The sequence below is a fragment of the Ursus maritimus genome, unplaced genomic scaffold (assembly GCF_017311325.1).
Source record: "Ursus maritimus isolate PB19 unplaced genomic scaffold, ASM1731132v1 scaffold_5, whole genome shotgun sequence".
In the NCBI taxonomy this organism is placed as follows: Eukaryota; Metazoa; Chordata; class Mammalia; order Carnivora; family Ursidae; genus Ursus; species Ursus maritimus.
Genome location: NW_024426663.1, coordinates 63,188,395 through 63,214,096, shown reverse-complemented (window position 1 = coordinate 63,214,096; position 25,702 = coordinate 63,188,395). Strand labels below are relative to the sequence as shown.

Sequence of the window (25,702 nt, the reverse complement as noted above, 5' to 3'; positions counted from 1 at the left end):
TAAATAAATAAATGCTAATGTTAGCTTCCAGAATCGGACAGATAAATGATCTTCAAAAATATTCACATAATCAAGAATGTGAAGGAAAATACTTAAAGTCTTTAAATAGCAAATACTTCCAATTTTTGGTCCGATTGATAAAAAAATAATTGAAGGTTTTGACAATGTGAAGATTTAAAATCTCATTCATTTTATCATAAATTTCTGAATGCTACTTTATTTAGTAATGATAAGCTCAGAATCTAAGTATATTTTGAGTCAAAAAAATGAAAATGAAGCAAATTCTACTTCCAGGAAAGTCATAAGTTAATTTTACAAATTATTTCAAAAGAATAATGACCTGGGTGGCTATGGCCAACCAGCGTCTCTGGATCTGCTTTTCCTTGTTTGTGAAAACGGAACCAGACGCAGTCAACCTAATGCCTGATGAGACTAAACATTTCGTAATGGAAAGAAAGCAGGAATGGATCATATTTACTAGAAACTTATGCACAATGCTGTTCTTTATCTATGTTATCTCACCTTGTGTCTGCAGTAGTCCTTCGTGGTGGGTGGTGGAAGTAATACAAAAAGACCAGGTAGCTTCACATATCACAGGAAGCCCAGGCGGAGCTCCGGCAGTCTGACTCCTGAACCTGTGCCTGGGACATCTCTGTTCTTTCATATGAGAAATTTCAGGAAAGTGCATTTCAAGTATTACCTCCTTTAGAAAGATGTATCTGATTCTCCCACATTACCCGAGGATTCTTTCATTTTGTCTCCTCAATGCACTTTGTTCATTCATCCATTATATAAACCATAGCCTACTCGTTGCCCGCGTGCCCACTTCTCTTTTCCTCCATAGAGGGGACTGTGATATACATGTCATATCCCCAGCATCTATCAATATCTACTACTTACTAGATCGTGAATATATATCCATTAAATAGATGAATGGCTTAACACTTTACATGTTTCTGTAGAAATAAAAGCCAGTAGGTTGACCATCAATATAAATAAAATAAGACTTACCATCACTCAGTACCAATAACATGGCTCTGCTTTGGTGAGGACAGTGCAGGCAGGAATTTGATTGAGCACTGTTTGAGGAATATTGCTCTTTGGTCCAACTTGACCACCCCAAACCGTGCATGAATGAAATCTGGCATATTTCTTAGTAGCAGAGCAATGTGTCTCTCTTCTTAAGAGCTGCCTGGTCCATCAAGACACGGTTAACCTGATTGCTTCTGTGTCCTCATCCTGATAGCTATGGACTTCTTTCTGACATAGGATAAAAGATTTATTTCAAAATGTCTCCACTTGCTGAACAAAATGGTGCATGAATGTCAGGTGTGCCTTGTTAATTATCTTGGAATTTATTCTGTCTTGTAAATACGTATTATTCAAAAACAAATCTTCCCTTAATAGTAGTTAAGTGCATATGAGTGAAGCATAGAGTTTTGCTGCTCCAGCTGAAGTTGCTGGTGCTCTCAGTATTACCATTAGGGCGGATACAATAATAATGTTTTAATTAAATTATTTTATAATAATAATATGTCCACAAATATAAATATTAAGAACAATCATATTCAGGTGAGAAGTTAAACAATACATAATAAACAATTATTTAATAACGTGGTAATTCATGTTGCTTATTAACATATTTGAAACCGTATAGGAAAGTAAAAGAAAAAAGGCAACATAATGACAAACCAAAGGCTTTCATTGATTTAAGACTCTCATATGTAAAAAAAATACATTTATACAATACAAAAAAGCTAATGAGCTTTTAGGTTCATTAAGAATATTTCTTTTTGCTTTTTTAAGCCATAGTTATACTTGAGGTCTTTTTAAAGGTATAATTGACATATAAGATTGTATTAGTTTCAGGTGCATAACGTAATGACTCGCTGTTTGTATACATTGTGGAGTAAGTCTAGTTAACATTGTTACCATACATAGTTACAGAATTGTTTTCTCTTGTGATGAGACCTTTTAAGATCTAGTCTCCTAAATGGGAAGAAGACATGAACATACATTCCTCCAAAGAAGACGGACAAATGGACAACAGACATATGAAAAAACACTCCACATCACTTGGCATCAGGGAAATATAAACCAAAACCACAATGAGATACTACCTCATACTGGTCAGAATGGCTAAAATTAACAGGACAGGAAACAAAAAATGTTGGTGAGGATGAGGAGAAAGAGGAACCTTCTTACACTGTTGGTGGTAATGCAAGCTGGTACAGCCACTCTGGAAAACGGGTTGGAGGTTCCTCAAGAAGTTAAAAATAGAGCTACCCTATGACCCAGCAATTGCACTGCTAGGTAATTACCCAAACTTACAAACGTAGTGATCTGAAGAGGCACCTGCACCCCAATGTTTATAGCAGCAATGTCCACAATAGCCAATTATTACATGTTTTCCCTCATATGTGGAATGTAAGAAATAGCACAGAGGATCATAGTGGAAGGGGGGGAAAGCTGCATGGGAAGTTATCAGAGAGGGAGAAAAACCATAAAAGACTCTTAACTATTGGAAACAAACTGAGTGTTACTGGAGGGGAGATGGGTGGGAGGGTGGGGTAACTGGGTGATGGGCATTAAGAACAGCCCATGATGTGATGAGCACTGGGTGTTATATGCAACTGATAAATTATTGAACACTACATCTGAAACTAATGATGTACCATAGGTTGGCTAATTGAATTTAAATTAAAAAAATATTCAAGGATGGGGCACCTGGGTGGCGCAGTCATTAAGCATCTGCCTTCGGCTCATGGTGTGATCCTGGAGTCCTGGGATCGAGCCCCACATCAGGCTCCCTGCTCTGCTGGGAGCCTGCTTCTTCCTCTCCCACTCCCTCTGCTTGTGTTCCCTCTCTGTGTTGTCTCTCTGTCAAATAAATAAATAAAATCTTTAAAATAATATTCAAGGATAAAAAAAGATCTAGTCTCCTAGCAACTTTCAAATATGCAATACAGTATATTAACTATGGTCACCATGCTGTACATTACATCTCCATGACTGATTTATCTTATAGCTGATATTTTGTACCCTTTGACCTCTTTCACCCATTTCCCCCACCTCCCACTCCCTAACTCTGGCAACCACCAATCTGTTCTCTAAATCTATGAGCTTGTTTTCGTTTTTGTTTTTTGGGGGTTTTTAAGATTCTACATGTAAGTGAGATCGTATGGTACTTGTCTTTGCCTGAACTATTTCATTTAGCATAATGCCCTCAGGTCTATCCATGTTGTTGCAAATGGTAGGATTTCATTCTTTTCTGTGGCTTCATAACATTCTATGGTGTGTGTGTGTGTGTGTGTGTGTGTGTGTGTGTGTGTGTATGCCATGGCTACTTCTTTATCCATTCATCTGCCAATGGAGACTTCTGTTGTTTCCATATCTTGGCGATTGTAAAGAATGCTGCTGTGAACATTTTTGCTTTCATTTTCTTTGGATAAATACCTGGAAGTGGAATTGCTGGATCATATGATATTTCTATTTTTAATTATTTGAGTAACCTCCATACCGGTTTCCATAGTGGCTGCACTAATTCACATTCCCACCCACAGTGCACTAGTGTTCCCTTTTCTCCACATCCTCCCCAGCATTTGTTATCTCTTGTCTTTTTGTTGATAGCTATTCTAACAGGGGTGAGGTGATATCTTACTGTGGTTTTGATTACTGATGTTGAACATATTTTCATGTACCTAATTAGCTATCTATAAGTCTTATTTGGAAAAATGTCTAGCCAGATCCTCTGAACCACATGTATGATTCATGTGCATGGAATTCTAGAAAATGCAAACTAATCTATAGAAAGCACTGTCAGTATTTGCTTGGAGATAGGGGTGGGGCAGGTGGGGGGGAGTGACTGGAAGGAGAGATTTCAAAGTGAGGACACTTTGGATATTGATGGATATATGTTCATTATCTTGATTGTGGTGATAATTTTGTGCACATCTATATATAAGTCAAGACTTAATTATACGCTTTAAATATGTACAGTTTTAAAATTATTCTATATATTATATTATACCTCAGTAAGGTATTGTTTTAAAAAAAAGACATTCTCAAGAAACTCAATTAGTTACCTAAAGAACTCTTACATTTGATTAATAATAATATTCCTACTTATTAGATATTACACAGGAAAGAATGGACAGATATACATATATGCATAAACTAATGCTGAGCTATTTGCTTTGTCATGAAGTTAAAACGAAAGAACCCACATAATGCTGTGAATGCCTCAGTAGTAGATGCTTCTGTGTATGTGCGCTGATGAGTCTCTATTTTTAGTCCAGTGAACAAGCATGCTTTTTTTTTTCCCCCAAAAGCTGCACAGAAGCCAGACAGTTCTCAGAGCACGTCAGAAAACAATGTACAGGCCTTCCTAAGGGAAGAAGAGGAGCTGCTGAAGTAAGTGGGAGAGTGAATGGGTGGCCTAGCCTTAGTTAGCCTGGTGCTTTGAGTACATCATAATCCTTAAGCCATAAAATACAAGGAAGTAATTTGTATGTTCGAATCCTTTTATTCTGTCTTCTAAAACTTGCTGAACCCGCCTTACCACCCTCAAATACATTTTCAAATAATTAAGAGGCTTTAAGAAAAACTCCTCATTAAGATGTGTCAATCTCTTCCTCATTCTATCTCCATAATGAATCTCCGGTGGTCTGTAGGTTTACTCCACCTTTCAAATCCAGTATGAGAGCTATACCAAGCATTGTGGCTGGAAAGAAAAACCTCACACTGTTCGGAAAGCTTCAATTTTGCTAAATGAGGTGTCTGCCTCCCCCTGCCTCTTTTCCTGCTCCACCGTCTTTACACTTGACTTGTGCTGACCCTCCTGTTTTATATTCCAAGAATAGACTGACACTTAAACTCTCTGCTTGCAGCTCAGTGTCACCCTGCTCCTGGAGTTGGGTCTGCCCCCTCCCTGCTCTGGTGGCAACAGGGCTGGACTAACTGCCTTACACACATTCCAGTATTGGTCTGACAACCCGTGGAAGGGACAAGGTCAAGACCAAGGCATCAGTAGCAATGGAAGGTAATGGTCAAGCAAACAAACAAAACTAATACTAAAACATTAAAGAAGTTATCGATAGTTCAGCAAATTATCTTTTAGTGAATTAAATTTTGGTGAATTTGCCATTGATCAAATTGGTCTTGGCACATTGGTAATTTAAGGATCAATGATTCATGGGAGTTAGTGGGGAATGGCCAGCTGCCTAAGCTGAGAGACCAGCTGGCCAACCTGCCGACGTTAGAGGCTGCAGCATGTCTAGTGGAGAAGCCCAAGGCTGGGTCCCTGAAGGGGTATTTCTCTCACATGTGGTCTGAATGTCCTTCAGGTATCAGGTCACAGTACTTCCCAGTCTTCCAGTAGGTGCTCTCTGCCAGAGGAAGGCAAGCTGATGGGCTAGTGATAGCCTTGGGAGAAGAGAATGTTCAAGTCTCTTCTCGAGAAGAAAAGGGAAAGGAAGCATCAGGCAGAAACTTCTAGGCTATTAGTTTGGTGCCTGCGCAACTTTCAAGTAACCTCTTCTTTATTTAATGCTTATGGAAAGATGAGAACTACAGATTTCATCTGGGCTCCCTACTACATATAGACCTGGACAATGTAGGCTTTGTTGGTTATGGTTTTCTATCTCTGATTTACCTACTTCAAGCCCCTTTGTCATGCAGCTTCTCTAAATCCTGACCTGCTATTGGAATAGCCACAGTGATAGTGAAAAGGATAAACGCTGTTATAATAAAGAATATGTGCTGATTAAATGTGTAGAGAGAATATGTCCATTTTGTCCCACAGAAATGAGAGATACACTGGGTGATACTGCAGTCAAGGTGCCCCTCAGCTTACAGTTTTAGCTGCATTTGTTATTGGCATAGTGGTGAGTACTAAATAGAACTCTGTAAGAGAGGAATATGAATTAGAATTCTTTAGTTTTATATCGTGTGACCTTGGAAGCCAGGGGACATAAAGACTTAAATGGAGAGCTCTGAGGATGACTCATATCAGGGAGGGTTGAATTGGGCAACCTCAGCTAATATGGGTGTGAAGACCAATATGTGGGTCCACTGACCAGACCCCAGGGTTCTTGGGGGTCAAGGGCAGGTACAGAAAATGCTTCAGTTCATCTGGTCTACCAGATTAATATATTCTGTCCAATGTGGGTCATTATTTCAGCCGAGCATCACCACATGACCCTGAAGCCCAGATACTGCATGCTTAATATTGCTGGAGATCCACCAGTATTATGCTGGGGCACAGGCAGAGTGCCAGAGACATAAGCCTCCCCGGTGGGATGGCTTAATTAATTAACATTTCCTCTAGAGCCTTGTCCAAAATGGTCCTGAGTTGCATGAGGGCACTCTTGGCCCAAGTTTTGACAAATTATGTGGCCAAATGACAGCAGCCAGGTCTAACTGTGCTTCTTACCCTCTTCTAGATAAATCATTGAGCCCCAGGTAAATCATTTATCCACAAGTTCTATCAGCATGTTACTGCTGAAGTTGTATCCTTGTACTCTGATCTTTAAAGAAGGGCATCAGGTACCGTGTTTGTACTGGTTCTCAGGTTGTTGGAACAGGGCCACAGAATCTGATATTGACTTTGTTGAAAACCCTTCGCTGGGAGAAAGTACCAGGCTTTCTCCATTTGTTTTTGGGTGTCTTTCCCTGGCAAAGGAATGCATTATCAAACTTATAGATTTATTCTTGAAATTTCCACACAGAGAAAAATCCATATGAGGGCTTTGGAACCTTCTCTGGGTTCAAAAGCCAGTTTTAAAGAGTTGACAAGTTTTCCTGTTGGCATGCATCAGAAATTCCTTGTCTGTAACTTTTAGGTTTTCATCTGATATTATGCTGCCTATGGATATCATTAATTAAATGAACCAAAATTTGTATGTGCCTTCTGTAACAAATAAGAACACATATTCTTTTTTTTTAATGTTTTTTTAATTATATTATGTTAGTCACCATGCAGTACATCCCCGGTTTCCGATGTAAGGCTCGATGATTCATTAGTTGTGTATAACACCCAGTGTACCATGCAATACGTGCCCTCCTTACTACCCATCACCAGTCTATCCCATTCCCCCACCCCCCTCCCCTCTGAAGCCCTCAGTTTGTTTCTCAGAGTCCATAGTCTCTCATGCTTCATTTCCTCTTCTGATTACCCCCCCTTTCTTTATCCCTTTCTTCCCCTACCGATCTTCCTAGTTCTTATGTTCCATAGATGAGAGAAATCATATGATAATTGTCTTTCTCTGCTTGACTTATTTCACTTAGCATTATCTCCTCCAGTGCGGTCCATGTTGCAGCAAATGTTGAGAACTCGTTCTTTCTGATAGCTGAGTAATATTCCATTGTATATATGGACCACAACTTTTTAATCCATTCATCTGTTGAAGGGCATCTCGGTTCCTTCCACGCTTTGGCTATTGTGAACAATGCTGCTATGAACATTGGGGTGCATGTGGCCCTTCTCTTCACTATGTCTGTATCTTTGGGGTAAATACCCAGTAGTACAATGGCTGAGTCATAGGGTATCTCAATTTTTAACTTTTTAAGGGACCTCCACGCTGTTTTCCAGAGTGGCTGTACCAACTTGCATTCCCACCAACAATGTAGGAGGGATCCCCTTTCTCCACATCCTCTCCAACAATTGTTGTTTCTTGCCTTGTCTATTTTTGCCATTCTAACTGGCATATGGTGGTATCTTAGTGTGGTTTTGATTTGAATTTCCCTGATGGCTCATGATTTTGAACATTTTTTTCATGTGTCTGTTAGCCATTTGTATGTCTTCTTTGGAAAAGTGTTCATATCTTCTGCCCATTTTTTGATTTGTTTATTCGTTTCTTGTGTATTGAGTTTGAGAAGTTCTTTGTAGATCTGGATACCAGTCTTTTTTTTTTTTAAGATTTTATTTATTTATTCAACAGAGATAGAGACAGCCAGCGAGAGAGGGAACACAAGCAGGGGGAGTGGGAGAGGAAGAAGCAGGCTCACAGCAGAGGAGCCTAATGTGGGGCTCGATCCCACAATGCCAGGATCACGCCCTGAGCCGAAGGCAGACGCTTAACTGCTGTGCCACCCAGGCACCCCGAGGATACCAGTCTTTTATCTGTAGTGTCATTTGCAAATATATTCTCCCATTCCGTGGGCTGCCTCTTAGTTTTTTTGACTGTTTCCTTGGCTGTGCAGAAGCTTTTTATCTTGATGAAGTCCCACAAGTTCATTTTATCTTTTGTTTCTCTTGCCTTTGGAGATGTGTCATGAAAAAGTTGCTTTGGCCGATATCGTATAAGTTGCTGCCTATGTTTTCCTCTAGGATTTTGATGGATTCCTGTCTCACATCGAGGTCTTTCATCCATTTGGAGTTTATCTTTGTGTATGGTGTGAGAGAGTGGTCAAGTTTCATTCTTTTGCATGTAGCTGTCCAATTTTCCCAGCACCATTTATTGAAGAGACTGTCTTTTTTCCACCGAATGTTTTTTCCTGCTTTATCAAAGATTAGTTGCCCAAAGAGCCAAGGGTCCATTTCTGGGTTCTCTGTTCTGTTCCATTGGTCTATGTGTCTGTTTTTGTGCCAGTACCATGCTGTCTTTGTGATCACAGCTTTGTAGTACAGCTCGAAATCCGGCATTGTGATGCCCCCAGCTTTGTTTTTCCTTTTCAACAGTTCCTTGGCGATTCGGGGCCTTTTCTGGTTCCATACAAATTTAAGGACTATTTGAAGAACACATATTCTTGTAATAATTTGAAGAAGCCTATCTCTTTGAAGTGTGTGGTCTGGGTGTTGAGGCCACATTGCTGTCTTATTTCTCATCTTTGAGAAGATCTGTTACTTTAGCTTTTGTTTTAAATATGTTTTTGTAATTTACTGTCTAAAAGGGCTGGAAATTTAGTGTTGCCCAAATCATACCACAGATGTGGATTTTGAATTATATAGTTTCATGTAAAATAAAAGGAAAAAATTATATTCAGTACAAATGAAACACTGCAGAGGTGCCTGGTTGGCTCAGTCAGTTAAGCATCTGCTTTCAGCTCAGGTCATGATCCCAGGGTCATGGGATCCAGCCCCGCATCAGGCTCCTTGCTCAGCAGAGAGCCTGCTGCTTCCTCTGCTGCTCCCCCTGCTTGTTCTCTTTCTCTCTCTGTGTCAAATAAATAAATAAAATCTTTTAAAAAAATGAAACACTTCAATAACAGTGTCAGAACACAGAACCAAATGCTTTACAATACTGAACGTGAATTAACTTGTACATATTTGTGGAAACATTGTATGTAGTTCCTGGTATTGCCAGTTTAGTGAAAGTAGTCATTAGAGACTTCCTTGCTTTTCCCAAATACTCTCATACATTGATGGTGGGCATTTGATATGGAGGGGAAAATGACAATATTCAGAAAAATTACACATGTTTTCTCTTGGACTCAGCAATCCCATTTCTAGGAAGCTATCCCAAAGATACACTGAAAAAAATATATACGCCATGTGCATAGACTCATTAACTGTAACACTATTTGTAATGGCAAAAGGCTGAAAACAAGCCCACCAGTGGAGAGCAAGTTGAGTAAGTTACATTATTCACCACATGATGGAGTATATACAGCCATGAAAGAAAATGAGGAGGATCACTGCATAATGACAGATTGTAGTCACCAGAGTACATTAGAGGCACAAAACCAGATAGATATCAGTGTATACAGTAAGGTATGTTTCTTCATCAACAATGATAGGCTGTCTGATTCACAACAGCTAGATAGCATGTTTATCTTGATGTAATACAATATAAAGTATGTAGATTCTCTTATGAAATATTCTTGCCCAAAAATGATTAACCTGAGTCTCACCAAGTCTTTAGGTCTATTTACCGGTTTACCTGAAATGTGGGGGGACAGAGGAACATTTTAAAGGAGACATGGGGAAGCAATCAGATCAAAGCAGAAGGTCGGACACTCTATAAGACTACTGGCCTGTTGTCTTTAAGAAATGTCTGCAGAAAAGTTAAAGAGATTGTGATAAGCACTCTTCTAGATTAAAAGATAACTTAGACTTTAGACCTTGAATTGATTCTGGTTTTAGAACAACCAATTTCCCAAGACATTTTGGAAGCAATTAAATATGGACTAAGTATTAGATAGTATTAAAGAATTAGCGTTGATCTTAATGCATGTGATCATGGTATGGTGATTGGGGAGTGAAATCTCCTTTTTTCAGAAAAGCACCTAGAGATATTCAGGGTGGGAATGCTATATTGTCTGAAATAAAAATACTCCAGAAAAAAGGAGTTGAAACAAACGGGGCAGAATGTTAACAGTCACGAACTCCAGGTGATGACGGTTTGGTAGGGGGATCATTATTGTATTATTTCTATCTTTATGTGTGTTTGTAAATTTTATTTAATAAAAAACTGAAAAATGAAACTAAAGAGATGAAACAACAGTTAAGGCGACTCCTTCGGTCCCCTGCCCTTCTCCCTCTTGAAGGCTGGGAGCTGGCAGGAGCTGGAGCAGCTGCCTTGACCCCGAAGTGGGAAGGCACAAGGTGAAGTTGGCAGAATAGTACCCGCTCTGGAGCAGGGAGAAATAATTATTATAATCAAGCCGTTGGGGAAAAAATTTAAAGTGTCATAAATTTGCTCGATGTGTCAAGAAGTGATATACACACTCCGGACTTCAGAAGTCCCACTCTCCCCTCCCACACCTTTGAGACTAAATCTTAGACACTGTGGGACTTGCAAAATTAGGGGCCCACAAAACAACTCACTGTGATATTTGGAACATTGTTAATTCCCAGTAAAAGTTGTCAAAGAGTTTCTTTGATTTTATCTTACTAATGATCATATGACCTGCTTCCATGTAGGTGGCTTATAAAATAGAAAGGAAGCTACCCCGAGGACTCAGAATCAGTATGTAAAACTTTATTTAAACATCCCTTCCAAATAGTACACCAATATCGAGGAAGGGGAAGTTATCATAGACAGAAGTACCTGGATATAAGAAAGCGGTTTCTAAAATTCATGGATAAAACACATATCTTCTTGGCAGGATCCTGACCGGCAAAAGTTTCTAGGCATAGTTTCTGGTCTGCGGCAAAAATAATAGTTAAAGGTTTAATTTGTTTGAGAATTGTTCCCTAGACTATTATTATAGGATCACTTACATGGTGCTATAAAACTTTTATATTTCAAGAAGTGTTTGATGTGTCAAAGACATGTAGTAATGTTACTACTGTCCAACTCTCTAACCCACTTCTCATCTTTAATGTTGAGTTTGCTTCATGAGTCCTTGTGGGGAATAATCTTGTAGGCAATGACAGTTCATTAATACAAACAAACCGATTGTAGGAAGAGTTAGGCTTCCCATCAAAAACCAAGCTATGACCAGAGACTAAAACAGTGATTAAAACCTGAGCAAGACCCCATCCCTGGACAGAAGTGTTAAGTTAATAAGTCTCGCATTCACCCCTTCCCAGCTTCATTTCACCATCCATCTGCCTCACACGGTCCACTCCATTCCCACATCCTTCCCCAAGCACTGCTTGGAACTCAGCTTCCTGGCCCATGGCATACACCTGCTGTGGTATTTTCGTACTAACATAGCATCATTTGGGAATTTTGAAACCTCTACCTTTTCCCCCAAAATTTCCTGTAATCCAAAATATGACTGCCATAGAATTTCCTTAGAATTCTCATGGGCACAAGTAATTTGTCTACACAAAGTCAGAGTTCTTAAGATACAGTAGTAAAATCCTATGGGCCTAAGATGTCAGGATCTACCATATGATGCTTTTTGTTCAGTTTTGCTTCTATCTACTCATTAAACAACTCATCTTCAACAGAATTGGGGGTATAGAGGGGATTGGGAGCAGGTTAGAGGGGAAGTCAAATCAGAAATGGGGAAAGAGGAGAGCATATTTACATTGAAAATAAAGGAAGGGTTGTTTTGTTTTGTTTTGTTTTTTGCATTGATTTGCATTTAGTCACAATATTTATTTTCAAATAACATTAAAGAAAAAATTAAATTTCTCTATTTCATAAAAGCAAACCTAAGAAATACTGCATTGTCCCTGATCAAAAGTAATGTTAATAGAAATGTCTAGACTATTCGCATGTGTTTGTTTCTATTTTAAATGATAAATTTATTCACTTGCAATTATTCTTACTGTCTGACCCCCATTTTACAATAATTAACAACTGTAACAAATGATTATATCTATTTTACTTAGCTGTCTTTGGTTCTTTTTGAAAGTGAATACCAAATTTATAGAAAAAACAGGAACAGGCATATGAGCTGATGTAATAGTACATATAATACTGCTAGCTGTCCCAAGATTTTCACTGATTCCTTCTTTTGTTGTGAGATTTCAGGCAAGGAATTGGTCTTGGCCAATATAGATTTTGGCAACATAGGCTGTAGCTCTCCTAATGAATCAAAGTGTCTTGCATTCATAGTGCCAAATATTTTCTTAACTCACTTATATCTGTAGTTACTAAAAATTTAGCTCTGTGCCTTGGGATGATGTTAGCAGGCCCATGATGAGAAAAATAAGTGTAACACATGAAGCTAATTTTATTTTAAAAGACTGTGTTTTATTATAATAGTATTCTTTCCTTGTGTTTAATGTTGAAATAAATCCTTCCCTTTATAAAACAATGGTGACAGTAGATGGTAATTGTTTTAATGTGTGCTTAATGTTTTTAATTTAACAAATTAAAAGACGGCAACCTATGATTCTTTAGTTGTTTTTTTGCACTAGAGGAGGACAGAGTTTACTTGTGCTGGAAATCCAAAAGCCTAAAACCCACTGCTCCATAGTATCTTGTCTGCTACAAATGTTGTTTTCCAGGAGCTAATTGAATCAGACTACAGCTAGGAGAGAAAAGGATCAAATTTCAAAGATGCTTTTTCAAGTTGAAAACTTGACTTGATACTAACACTTTTTTTTTTTTTTAACTGAGAAGATGTTTTTGGATTGAGAAGACCAGAGCTTCTGGGTAAACTTAAAAAACATTTTCTTTATATGCACAAATAGGATTAAAGAGCCTGTCTTTCTTCTGGGCTCTTCACTGTGATTTTAAAATAATCATTTTCAGATTAATAAACCAGAGTCTGCTTTGGAGTTATCAGGTTTTTCTTTATTAGGAAATCTGAAGTTAGCGAGAACCCAGCTGCAGAACATAAGACAGAAGGAGGGAAATGTGAGGCAATGCTTAATCATTTCATTATGTGCAATTAACCATGTATTCATGCTTCTTAAAAAAGCAGAGGCCTGGGATGATGGTGTCTGCAAGAAAAAAATGTGTAATTAAATGCCCTCAGTTTCTTACCTTCAGTAAAATTTCATCATTGCATAAAGTTTTATTGTTATTCTTTACAATTACTTGTTTCCTCTCCATTTCCCCTCTCACCTTGGGAATCTTTAGTTTGAAGTCCTGGTAATGGTTTAAACGATCAAATGAAAAAAAAAGTTATTTTTAAGGACAGAAAATAGCTTTTTTGTTTGGTTGGTTTTGTTTGTTTTGTTTGTTTTTAAGAGAGGGACTGGGTGAACAGAAAAAGAGGGAGAAGGGAGAGAGAGAATCCCAGACTCCATGCCCAACACCAGTCCCATCCTGGGCTCATCCCAAGAACCTGAGATATGACCGGAGCCAAAATCAACAGTAGAACCCTTAACCGACTGAGCTATCTACAGTATCTTATACCTAAATAAATAGATAGGTAGATAGATAATAAAAGGGGTGTGGATATGGATTTAAGCTCCCACATGAATCAATATTTTTGTAAAATTTTGCAAAAAGCGCTTGTAGGCACTTATTTAAGGATACAATTTCAATATAAATGTCAATTCTAACCTATAAGATTTTAAAAGTACTTCTTGTAGAACAATCCAATTTTGTATTTTATGATCAAAGAGTGCAAATATTCCTTGACCTGACCAGTTCATAGATAGCTTTTTTGTTATTTCTCTCTCTTTGCGTAGGGATATATGTACATACATAAATATACTTATAAATACGTATGTTTTAATTCTTCCAATCGCCTCTCCAGCCTCTAGTTTAGTTTAGTTCCTTTATTGTTTAGTGAATGAACTCTCTCGCCCCATTTCCGGCAGCCTGGTTGCCCTCGACTCTTTCCACGACTTCCGGGGATCCCCGTTTTTCCCTCCAGGGACGGTCCTTTCCCGACCAGAGGACCCAGCTACGGCACACTCGCGGGGGTGGCGGGACGCGCGCCCAGGCAGGAGGCGGCGAGGGGGCCCGAGCTGTCCCGGCGGCGGCGCTCGGAGCAGGGGTTGGCTGCGAGCCTGGAGGCGGGCGGTAGGCGGACAACACCTCCGTGGTAGCTTAGAGGAGAGATCCACCAGCCCAAGAACACTCGGAGGGGACCAGCGGCCCGGGGAGGAGGCAACCACTCCCAGCGGGCGCGGCGGTCACCGGTGAGCTGTTCGCCGGGATCCGGTGTGTCGCAGGGGAGGGGCTGGACGCCCGGCCGCGGGGCGGAGCGGGGGCGGGGCTCGGACCCGGATCCCAGTAGACCTGGGGCATCCCCGACAGAGGCGTGGCCCAGACGCCCCGCGAGGTTTCTGGCGGGTTAAGAGGGGAAGCCGCTGCCTTTCTCAACCGTCGCCACCCCAGCTTCTCCAGGCTCGAGTTCAGCCTCCGAGTTGCAGCCGCCGGAAAGCCTATCCCAGAAGAGCATCTGCCCCTGGACGTAGTTCTCCTGAGGGTGGTGGGATTCGTTGAGGGCCGCAGAGGCTCCGGGGACTGACCCAGCCTGCGAGGAGAGGGCTGGAGAGGGCCAGAAGACCCCGCAGGGCGCGGGCCGCAGCTGCGGCTTTTGCCAGGGGCGCTGAACTGGGCTCCTAGATTCCGAGGACCCTGCGAGTCCCCGCGTTGATTTCGCGCGCTCTCCCCTCATCTGCCAGGTGACCCAAGCCTTATCCCCAGCATCCGTTGGGGCGACTTCTGTGCACCCTTCTGATTCTGTTTCTCAAGATTACCCTCTCCCTCCCGGAGGACCTGCGGTCTCTGCGGAGAGCTCACTTGAAGAGAAGGGCTGGGATCAGAGCTGCCTTCTGTTCTGGTGGCCCCCATGCTCCTGTCATGGTTAACAGGACTAGCAGCTGGAATAGTCTTCCTGCATTTCTTGCAGAAACTCGTGTTCCCTTACTTCTGGGAAGATTTCTGGTACCTGCTGAAGGTGGTACGCTATGGAATTCGGTTGGAGATGTACAAACTGAAAGGGGAACTGTGCACTGTCCTGGATAAATTCCTGAATCTTGCCCAGAAGCAGCCCCAGAAACCATTCATCATCTATGAGGGAGACATCCACACCTATCAGGATGTGGACAAAAGAAGTAGCAGAGTGGCCCACGTCTTCCTGAACCACTCTACGCTGAAAAGGGGGGACACTGTGGCTTTGCTGATGAGCAACGAGCCTGACTTCGTCCACGTGTGGTTCGGCTTGGCCAAGCTGGGCTGCGTGGTGGCCTTCCTCAATTCCAACATTCGCTCCAACTCCCTTCTGCACTGTATCCGCTGCTGCGAGCCCAGGGCCCTCGTGGTAGGCGCAGGTAAAGTATGGGGTGAAGGTCACCCCCCCCGCCCTTTTTTGTTAGAACAGTTCACAATTAATACTTTGGGGGTGTGATGAAGTGTGCATAGTAAGGGTACAAAACAGGCTTACCATTCTGAGACTGGCAGTTTAATTCCCCTTTCCATTTCCATCACTTACTCTGTTGTAGATTAGTAAATACCAAGAGAGGTTCAGAAAACTTTTCTGAATTCTCTGCTTCTTACTGTTTGGGGAGAGGGGGCAGTTTTACTGTTATTGATGCCTTCAGCGAATGCAAGAACACAGAGAGATAGAACTTGGTAAGTTTTAAATTTTGTCCCATCTGACAAAATTATTTGACGAGTAGGGAAGTTATCTTGATTTCATGGCAGAATACCTACCTGCCACTAATAGTAACATTATCAAGGTTGACTACATTTGAAGAACAAATATGTTTAATCTGAATTGCATGAATTCTTATCTTCATGTCTGCTCTTATTTTGCACTGCTTGCAAGCTAGGATTTGCCTAGCAAGGTTAGGTTCCCATCTCCCAGCCAGTGGGTGGGCTCTTGGCAGACTCTTCCTCTCTCTTACCCCAGCCCCCCCGTCTGTCATCCTTTTCTTTTTTTTTTTTTTTTCTTTCTATCAGTAGGTTCTAGTCTTCTCCCTCCTCCCTTGAAGTTAGGCTTTGGATGCACATATTGACAAAGAACTACAAAGAAAAGGTTTTGGTTGAATACCTAATTAACAAAGAACCTAGGAAGATGGATCCCACAACCAAGTGGACTTGAAGTATGACCAGTGATACCTGTTTGGTATAATCTGATGGATTTATGCATATTTTTTCTTGCATGAAGATGGGCCGGTGGAGGATGAGGAGAGGATCCCCAGCAAGGACCTTAGTGAAAGTACTTAAGTATTTTAGACTAATAGATACACACTGACACCTCATAGAGAATTTTTAGATTTATAGAGCATTATGGAAAAAATATCTACATTTATACATTAGCGATCTCCAAAGTATAGAACTTTACAAGTAACCTTTATCATATAACACTTGCATATCACACAATAAGAGGTTAGGTGATGTATAGTACAAGGGTTAGTTTTTCAAGACTTTCATTTTGGCTCATTCCCCTTGTCCTTCCAGCCCAACTTGTGACCTGAGAAAGTAGCAAAATGTTTACTCTCAAGCACTGATTTTATTTTGTTTAATCTAAAGGAGTGGAGAAGCTGAATAGTCTCTCTTGTCTATTTTTTGTTCCATTTTTTTTCATTCAGTATTCATATTCTCCAAGACTGAAATTCAATCCCTTATCTTGGAAAGAGGTTAACTAGTGTGGTGAACTTCCTCTGAACTGTAACAATAAGTAGGCTAAATGAGTCACACAGAATTTGGACATCATGATGAACAGGGGCAGGTGATAAATGTGATTGGAGCAGAAAAAAAATATCGTTCATCTCTGGATATATTCTAATATTTTATTGCTCAGTCTAATTTAAATAGCAGTTTCTAGAGCATATCAAAATTAGGTTGCGCTAAAAATGGATAAAGCCATAAATTCCTTTTACAAGAGCAAACTAAGAGGGCCAGAGTATCGCTAAAAAGACTTCCATGGTCATGTTATTGAAGCCAACCTGAGAAACATCCATTTGCCAGTCTCCTGAGGGATTCCTCTCGAAGTGTGTAGGGCTGATTATCTCTCAACAAAAAGCAGTCAAACTTTGCTCTTGACTGAGTGGTTGCTTAATTAGGGCCAATTGATTTTGCAGTTTTACTTGTGCCAAAGTTTTGCTTTACTTGCCGGTAACTAAATTGCGTTGTTTCCTTGTTTTTGACTTTCACACCAACAGTAGTTTTTATACATAAAAGCCAATTTGGGATGCTGGAGTTTTAAGCCAAAACCATTTAGTCAATTTGTTTCGTAATAGATAGGTGGAGAAACCAACCTTATATCTTATTAACAGTTCTTTTTAGTGTGTCTTTAGAATATATAAATTCCAAATTGTATTTTATGTAATTACTAGGTTGTTGGGAGTTTTTTGTTTTGTTTTTTTGTGTTTTGGGGGGGTTGTTTTGTTGGTGGTGGTGGGGTTTTTTTGGTTCTGTTTTGTTTTGGTATTTGAAGCTCTTAGCCTGAAATACTGTATTCTTGGCATCTTGAGTCAAATTAGTGAACAATATATACATACCGTTTTTAGAGCTTTAAATTTTAGAGGTCTTAGAGTCTCGTGGAATGTTTCTAATGGACATGTATCATTAAACCATTATATCCACAGGGAAGCTGTATTGAGAAAGAAGTGAGTCAGAGGGTGTAGATGGAGATAAGCCAGACAGATTTGGATTTCATTTATGGTCTACCACTTCTTAGCTGTGTCATTGAGGAAAAGGTCATCATCTGCCCTGGGGCTCATTTTACTTAGTTGTAAAATAGTGACAATACCAATCTATTTCACAATGTAATTCTGAGATTCAGTGATGTAGCTTCTGTAAAGTGACTAGCTGAGTGCCTGGTATGGACTAACTGGAGCTGTGGTGAATTGAAATAATTGCTATTATTATTATTATTATTATTATTATTATGAAGTCACCTGAGGCTTTTAATAAGGAAACTTACTTGGATTTTGCTGCTACAATCTAATTTGGTATTAGCTATAAGAAAGGCTGGTAAGTAGTTTGGCGTTGGACCTTGAACACCTTACTTTGGTATGTTTTAACAACATTTTATTTTCCAGAAGTTATATAGAACCGATTTCAAACAGGTTTTATAGGCAGGCCAGGTAATGTCTTTTTAAAAAATATATTTTATTTATTTATTTATTTAGAGAAACAGAGGGAAAGAGTGAGNNNNGGTAGGGGCAGAGGGAGAGAATCTCAAGCAGACTCCCTGCTGAGCGCAGAGCCCAAAACCATGTCCATCTCAGGACCCCGAGATCATGAGCTGAGCTGAAGTCAAGCGAATTTCAAGCTGAGCCACACAGGAGCCCCCAAATAAGGTCTTATAATTCTGTCTTCAGGAATAAGTCAAAGGAAAAGATGTCAACTAATCTACCCAGGCGAATCGTTACTGTCTTTAACAAAGATTATGTAAAAGGTACTCTCAGTGGTTCCGAGGCAGGTACAGAGCTATATACTGGCAGCAGAGGGAAAGAAGTTCACCGAGGATGTGTCTAGTTTGACACACCTTAGTTTGCAGAGCCAAGATTCAAAAGCTGATCTCTGATGTAAGACTATGCTGTACTATATATATAACCTAGTTGTTTCTGAGGCTGCCAGTCCCCTGTTGATGTAACTATGAAAAACTATGCATTCCAGTTACATAAAAATAGGTGACTTACTTCAAGGTTGCCAATATTAAGATGCCATGTTTTTCGTATACAGATAATTAGAAAAAAATTAAATATTTTTAAGACTCTTATCCCTTTCTCTCACAGTCTGAAGATTCAAAAATACTTGCTAGGAAGTTTTCTTTTCTTTTTTTTTTTTTTTTTAAAGATTTTATTTATTTATTTGACAGAGATAGAGACAGCCAGTGAGAGAGGGAACACAAGCAGGGGGAGTGGGAGAGGAAGAAGCAGGCTCATAGCAGAGGAGCCTGATGTGGGGCTCGATCCCATAACGCCGGGATCACGCCCTGAGCCGAAGGCAGACGCTTAACCGCTGTGCCACCCAGGCGCCCCGAAAGTTTTCTATCTGTACAATGTGGTTTTGAAGAGGTATCAAATGGCATTTCAGATTTCCCTGGAAAATTTCAGTGCTTATTGGAAATTAGATAGTCTTAGGTTAAACCTGGTCCTTTCCTCCCAATATTTCAACTTTGATTATTGCCAGTAGTGCCTGTGGCCAAGATTATCATCTACCTCTATATGCTTTTCTCTTTACTTAGAATAAAAAGGGAAATGTTGGGATGCTTGTATATCACTTTAAAAAGTCTATGTAATTATATTCTTTGATCTCTTTAGCAGTAATAATAATAATGTTAATAATCAGTAATAATAATCTCTTCCATTTCTAAAGTACTTTATGAATTACACATTGTTTTTATATATATATATTGTCTTACGTGATCCTCACCGCAGCCATAGCCTTGTTTTAAAGGTAGGGAAAGCATGGTTTAGAGCGGGCAAGCCATCCATTCAAGCTGACACATGTAGAGGAAGCAACGTACCGATTGGAGCCGGGATTTTCGGATGTGAAGGTCTGCGGGGTACACCTTTGTCTTTCTCCTCCTGCTCCTGCTCTTTCCCCCATTGCCATTGTTTCCTTTCCTTCCCCATCCCTTCCTGCTCCCACCCCCTTTCCCTCACTGTCTCTCACCATCCGTCTATCCACCTACTTGCTTTCGGTACCTTTTCCACTAACCCCTCCTGTGTCAGGTGTGGTATGGCTGTTCACAGCCGCCCAGTGGGATGGTCAAGTTCTAGTTGCTGTTTGTGTGGACTCTTGAGGACTAGGCCCAGAATGGGGATGTAAGATCTTAGAGCAGAGGAAGTTTGTTTTCTTCGCTGCTAAATTCTCAAAACTTGGCATGGAGGAGTTGCTCGACAAATATTTATTGCCAGGATGAATGAATGAATGACCTCATGAAAAAGTATAAGGTACATGTGGACTCCCAGTAACTTCTTATTTACTTGCATATTTTTGCTAATAAATCGTCCCTCTGCTGTCCATTTGGTAACTGATTTTGATAGCAGATATATCAGTGGAATTTCTTTGTTGTGTTGTTTTATATTAATTTGCTAATTGTTAGAATCATGACTCCCCAAAAGTACGAAGCATTTTAGACACACTAAGCATCCGCGAAGTTTCAGATTTACTTGCATATATGTATTTTGTCCTCTCTCCTTTCTTAATATACACAAATTATTCTAAGTGGGTAACTAAAAAATATATATTAATATTACCCTGAACTCTTACTTTAGATTCAATAGTATCAACATGTTTGGACAGGTTTTGTGTTCCTGTTCACAAGAAATGGCTCTAATAACTTACAGTAATGCATGCAGATTTGCCCCGTTAGTTTTCCTGAACTGTTGCATTCAGACTGTGCAGGGCAAATGTTCCAGTTAACGATCCAAGCCATTGTAATTCTCCAAATGACTTTCAGCCATAAAGCCATCTGCTTTTTAAAGACCAAGAGGAAGGGTTAGAGGAAAAATAAAGACCTTTTAAGTTTTATAGAAAGGATTATGTATTCAGATAGATAAGATACATGGCTCATGTAAACTTTTATTATTTAATCCAGGTATCGTGATATCCTCACATCTATCTGTTTTCATTTTTAGGGCATTTTTATGTTTTTACTTATATTTAGTAGAACGAATGGCTGTTTTGCATTTTTATTTTCCATTTTAGACTCAGCTCAAAGATGACCTCCATTCCAAAAGAAAATTGCTCATTTCAGTAGGAAGGTTAAGCAGCTTCATGGTTCACTTGCTGGAAAAGCCAGTGTTCTAAGCACTGATACATTTGTGGTTTTTTTCTTTTCTGATCATGGGGACACTGAGTGGGGTTCTTATTTACATTATCTGCCGAACATGTGTTCACTGTAGGAGAATGATGTTTGAATGCTGGCAGGAGCAAAAACTATTTAAAAGGAGATTGTGCCTGCTCAGAGAAGTAGCAGGACTAAGTGGGAGAAATATACATCTTGGAGTCAGGCAAACATGGGCTTGAAGCCTAACTCTGCCATTAACTGACTGCTAACACACAGCAGATGGTCAATGAGTATCAGTAGGTCTTGTGCGAATTAAACGTAAAGAACACAACAGAGTGCCTGGACCATCGTATATAGTCAATAAATGGTCGCCATAATTATTTTTAATTGCATAGCGACAGAGACATATATGCAAAGTAAGACCGTCTGCGTTTGCTATGGACAGAAGGCCATCAGGTGGCGGATGCGGGCACATGGCATGTGACCCACGCGAACTGGTTTTAAGCAGCTGTTCTGTCCTCCCCAGTAGCATTGTGGCCATATCTACTTCCCAACCCTCAGCACCCAGGGCTGGAATGGTGTCAGACAAGTTAGGAGCCAGATGGTTAGCTCTTCTCTGGCCAAGAAAAGGAGGATTCTTGCATTTATAACCAGAAAGGAATGTGGAAAATAACTCTGATGGGATATGAATCTTGTATACATACTACCTCGGAATTGCCTTTTTACCAATTTATAGTTTACTTACTGGTTAGTCTGTGTCTAGAGAGCTTTTCTGTGCATTTACTAGTTTTTACTCCTTTGTCAATGAAAAACAGCAAGCCAAACACATCATGGTGTTGTGGTCCCATTTGGGTAATAATTATTCATTGGCAATGGGAGATGTGCTGGAAATAAAATCAAATGAAGTGTTCTACTTTTTACTTCCTTGCACAATTTTACCCATAATAAATATGCTCTCTGTCGCTCAAAACATATGGGGACAGCTGAGAGTGAAAGCACGTAAACCCACTTACCAACTTGTGTGCATATATTCAAGACAGCTAATAAGATCATTTCTGGGAAGAATATGTTATCACAATCAGAAGATTTGTGCTTCTGTGTACTTCCTAGGGTTAGGTTATGATTATTAATAAACTAATATTTGTTAGAATAGCTGGCATATTATTTATGGTGAGATGAGTTTCTGGCCGGATATGAATTGCCTCAGGACATTGCTTACTTAAGCATCAGTTTTGTTGAAAACCAGAGCCTGCCCATGCTTTCTATAAAAAACCTGTTGAGCTGCTGTACGTAGTAGAATGGTATTTATAAGCATGAAGCGAGATCTATAATTTCACTTTGGATTCTGTGTGATTATTGCTTTGGAATGTGGGAAACTCAAGGTAACCATTTGTCCTGGAATTCCATATAAGTTGTCTTCACACCTCAAAGTTTCAGTGCTTGCCAGTGTATTAAGAACTGCAAGCTATTCCTTTGAAAGCATTAGCTTGTTTTATGTAGAATAAGATAACTTTAAGAGTTTTTAATGCAGGATGAATAACATAATTCATACTAATGGCATAGGAAAGGGATATGTTAAATTTTACTCATTGCATTTATAGTGTCAGTAATGTAAATAAGAGACAAGATGAGGTAGAAACAAATTAACTGGTACCAAAAGTGCTGAAGGATCATAAGCAGCGATCATAATTTACCTATTTTTTAAGAAGATTTTATTTATTTATTTAAGAGAGAGAGAAAGTATGAGGAGGGCAGAGGGAGAGGGAGAAGCGGACTCCCCGCACAGTGGGGAGCCCAATGCAGGACTCGATCCCAGGACCCCGAGATGATGACCTGAGCTGAAGTCAGGTGCGTAACTGAGCCACCCAGGCAGCCCTTTAATATACCCGTTTTGATGCTCACAGCACTACCTAATGAAGTGCCTTGCATATTTGAGAAATAATACGTGCTTCTTAAAAGGACACTATTGCTGTGAAAACCTTCTGCATTACAGCCTCATCCTGTAAGGTAGACTTTGTTCAAGGTCATAGAATATTCAGATGTCTCATTTTCTTATAACAGTTTTCTGTCAAGACCTGAATCTCCAGGGGATCACATGGGCAGAGCTTAATCCCATAACCAGATCTCTATTCAGCACCCCAGCGTCTATGCACCAGGGGCCGTGAGCGGAGTTACGGATTAGTTACATTGTTCGTTTGAGGTCCTTACAGTTCGACAGGTTTCGATGGTAGTACCCTTCACTGAAAAGTATCCTTGAGGTGTTTAAACAACTGCTATTTTGTGTCAGGACTTAAGATTCAGAATTTACTTTCAATATAACACTGAACCTTTTCATTGTGTTAAGGAAGATTGACAGTGATAAATAAATTGTCATTTTTTATCCTCTACAAGACCGTTCAAAATTTTATTTCAATTTTCATTATCTTCAACCACATTACTTACGACTACTGAAGAAATACTTTAATAAAATTCTATAGAATTCTGAATGTCTCAGCTAAGTCAAGTCAATTTAATTTTAACCTATGAAGGGAACTGAATTGTATTTCCTCTAATTCTTAGGAATCAGCTCACTTCCTTTTTCTTCTAAAAATCATCACTGTTTTTGAACGTCAAGTGTTTCTTTAGACTCTACAATTCCAGAAAAGATTTGGAGCCACAATTAATCATATTGTAACTTCTTTGCACTTATTTTGACTGCTTAGACTTACATATCTTTACAAAAAAACATTTTATAAGTTTATGCTGTTAATTTACAATTACAGACGAGAGATTTGAAATTAAGATAATGAAATGAATCAGTTCAGAGACCTGTACTTATACATTCAAATTGCCAGAAAAAGTCTTTAAAACAAAATTAGGGTTGCCTGGGTGGCTCAGTGGGTTAAGCATCTGACTCTTGATTTCGGCTCAGGTCCTGATCTCAGGGTTGTGAGGTTGGGCCCTGAGTCAGGCTCTGTGCTAGGCGCGGAGCCTGCTTCAGGTTCTCTATCTCCCTCTCCCTCTGCCCCTCCCCTCTCAAAAACAACAAGGACAACACAAAATTAAAAGAAAATAGAAAGTCTCGATCATTTGTTTGTCCTGTTTTCTTCATTTATTTGTGGCTTGTTCTTCCCTCAGGATTGCCTGTGATTTTTCACTTCTTACCGAAGCAATCTATGGCTAGCAACACGCTTTGTAAGCTTGGGGGAACTCTGGACTCTTAGAATTTATTTTATGTGGATTTGTGATAGAAATTAAAGTTAATTCAAAAAGGTTCAAGTCCCAGTCTGCCTCCCTACCCCGACATATGAACTCTTTATCATTTTCTGTGTTTCCTTAGTCATATTACAGGTTTTATTTGTGAACTGCTTGGTCTAATTTGACATGTTTCTTTTGCTGTTTCTTGGTGATCAATCTGGATTATAGATTGTGAGGAACTAAATCATGAGTTTTTCTCAAATATATTATATTATAGTAGAAGTGGCTGACAGATGGCTTTTTGAGGTTCCCAGATACTGATTTCCATTTCCAAAAAAATGTTTAATGCAGCACACTGAGTTCAGCTTCAAAGCAGAATAGATCTTGTAATTATTTTTGAAGTTTTGTTAAAAATTTAGGAAAAAAATAGAATTGTTTGGATGGAAAGGTTCATATTTACATGTACTCGAGCTTCTAACCAGGGTATATTTTATGTTAAATAACATTATTTTTTATAATTGATTTCTTTTATGAGGTCATGTATAGATTAGGGATAATTGGCCACAGGTTAGAGTAACAATTCTGTCCATCAACTTGGGACTTGGTGTATTAATTTTCCAGGGCTGCTGCAAACTGGGTTGCTTAAAACAAAAGAAATTTATTCCCTCACTGCTCTGGGGGCTAGAAGTCCAAAATGAAATGTCTTCTGGGCCCTGCTCCCTCAAAAGGATTTAGGAAAAAGTCTTCCTTTGCCTCTTCCTAGCTTCTGGCAGTTACTGATAATCACTGGGATTCCTTGCATTGACTCCAAAGGCCAGTGGGATATTACTGCTTGCTGTCTCTAAGGATGTTAAGGTAGATTTTAAGATAAATAATGTAGCACTCAGAAATCCCTTGTATCTTAGACAAGTGCGACATTTTACAGGAATACTAAACTCAAATTGGAGCACCTTTGTGGAATATAAAAGTCAAACTTCAGTGTTAGAGATCCATATTAAAGTAGAGAACTGTTAAATTTTAAAGGTATTTAAAGACTATAAATAACTATGTCTCTACTCTAGAAAAAAAATATGAGCCTCACTGGCTTATACAGAAGACTTTCTGGGAATGATAATGCTCTGCTTCTTTTCTATACTACAGAGTGCTGAATACCTTAATAAGTATTTGCTCCTCGGGGACTCGCCCCCACCTTCTGTCTCTCTTCTCACCCCAGCTCCTCCTCAGCAAATAACGTTTTCTTCTATGTTAATGACCAAATGAAAAAGGTCGGGTTCAGTCTCCCAAATTAACGCAACATAGCCTCTCCTCTCCAGTAGAGGTTTTTCTACAGTAGAGGCTTCCTGGGAGGTGTATCCTTTTTTCCTTTCTGAAACCTGAATTGCAGCCCAGACCCTTGGTCTTGTGAGACTCTCAAGTTCTTCAGTCCCGAAGACACCCGTGTTCCAGGCTTTTCTACTTCTTGCTTTCCATTTTGCTTGGCATTGGTTCTAGGTGGGCCTTGGATCGCACGCTGCCGATGGAGGTTTTG

General features: G+C 39.7%; 1 protein-coding gene across 1 annotated transcript in view; it reads left to right on the top strand.

Moving 5' to 3' along the window:
* The first annotated feature begins 14,582 nt into the window (after positions 1 to 14,582).
* Positions 14,583 to 25,702, top strand: part of SLC27A6 (solute carrier family 27 member 6) — a 74,695-nt gene continuing 63,575 nt past the window's right edge. Inside the window, exon 1 of the mRNA XM_040622514.1 lies at positions 14,583 to 15,577. Coding sequence (XP_040478448.1) covers positions 15,097 to 15,577 — 481 coding nt within the window. The 5' untranslated portion in view covers positions 14,583 to 15,096. The remainder of the gene's footprint in view (positions 15,578 to 25,702) is intronic.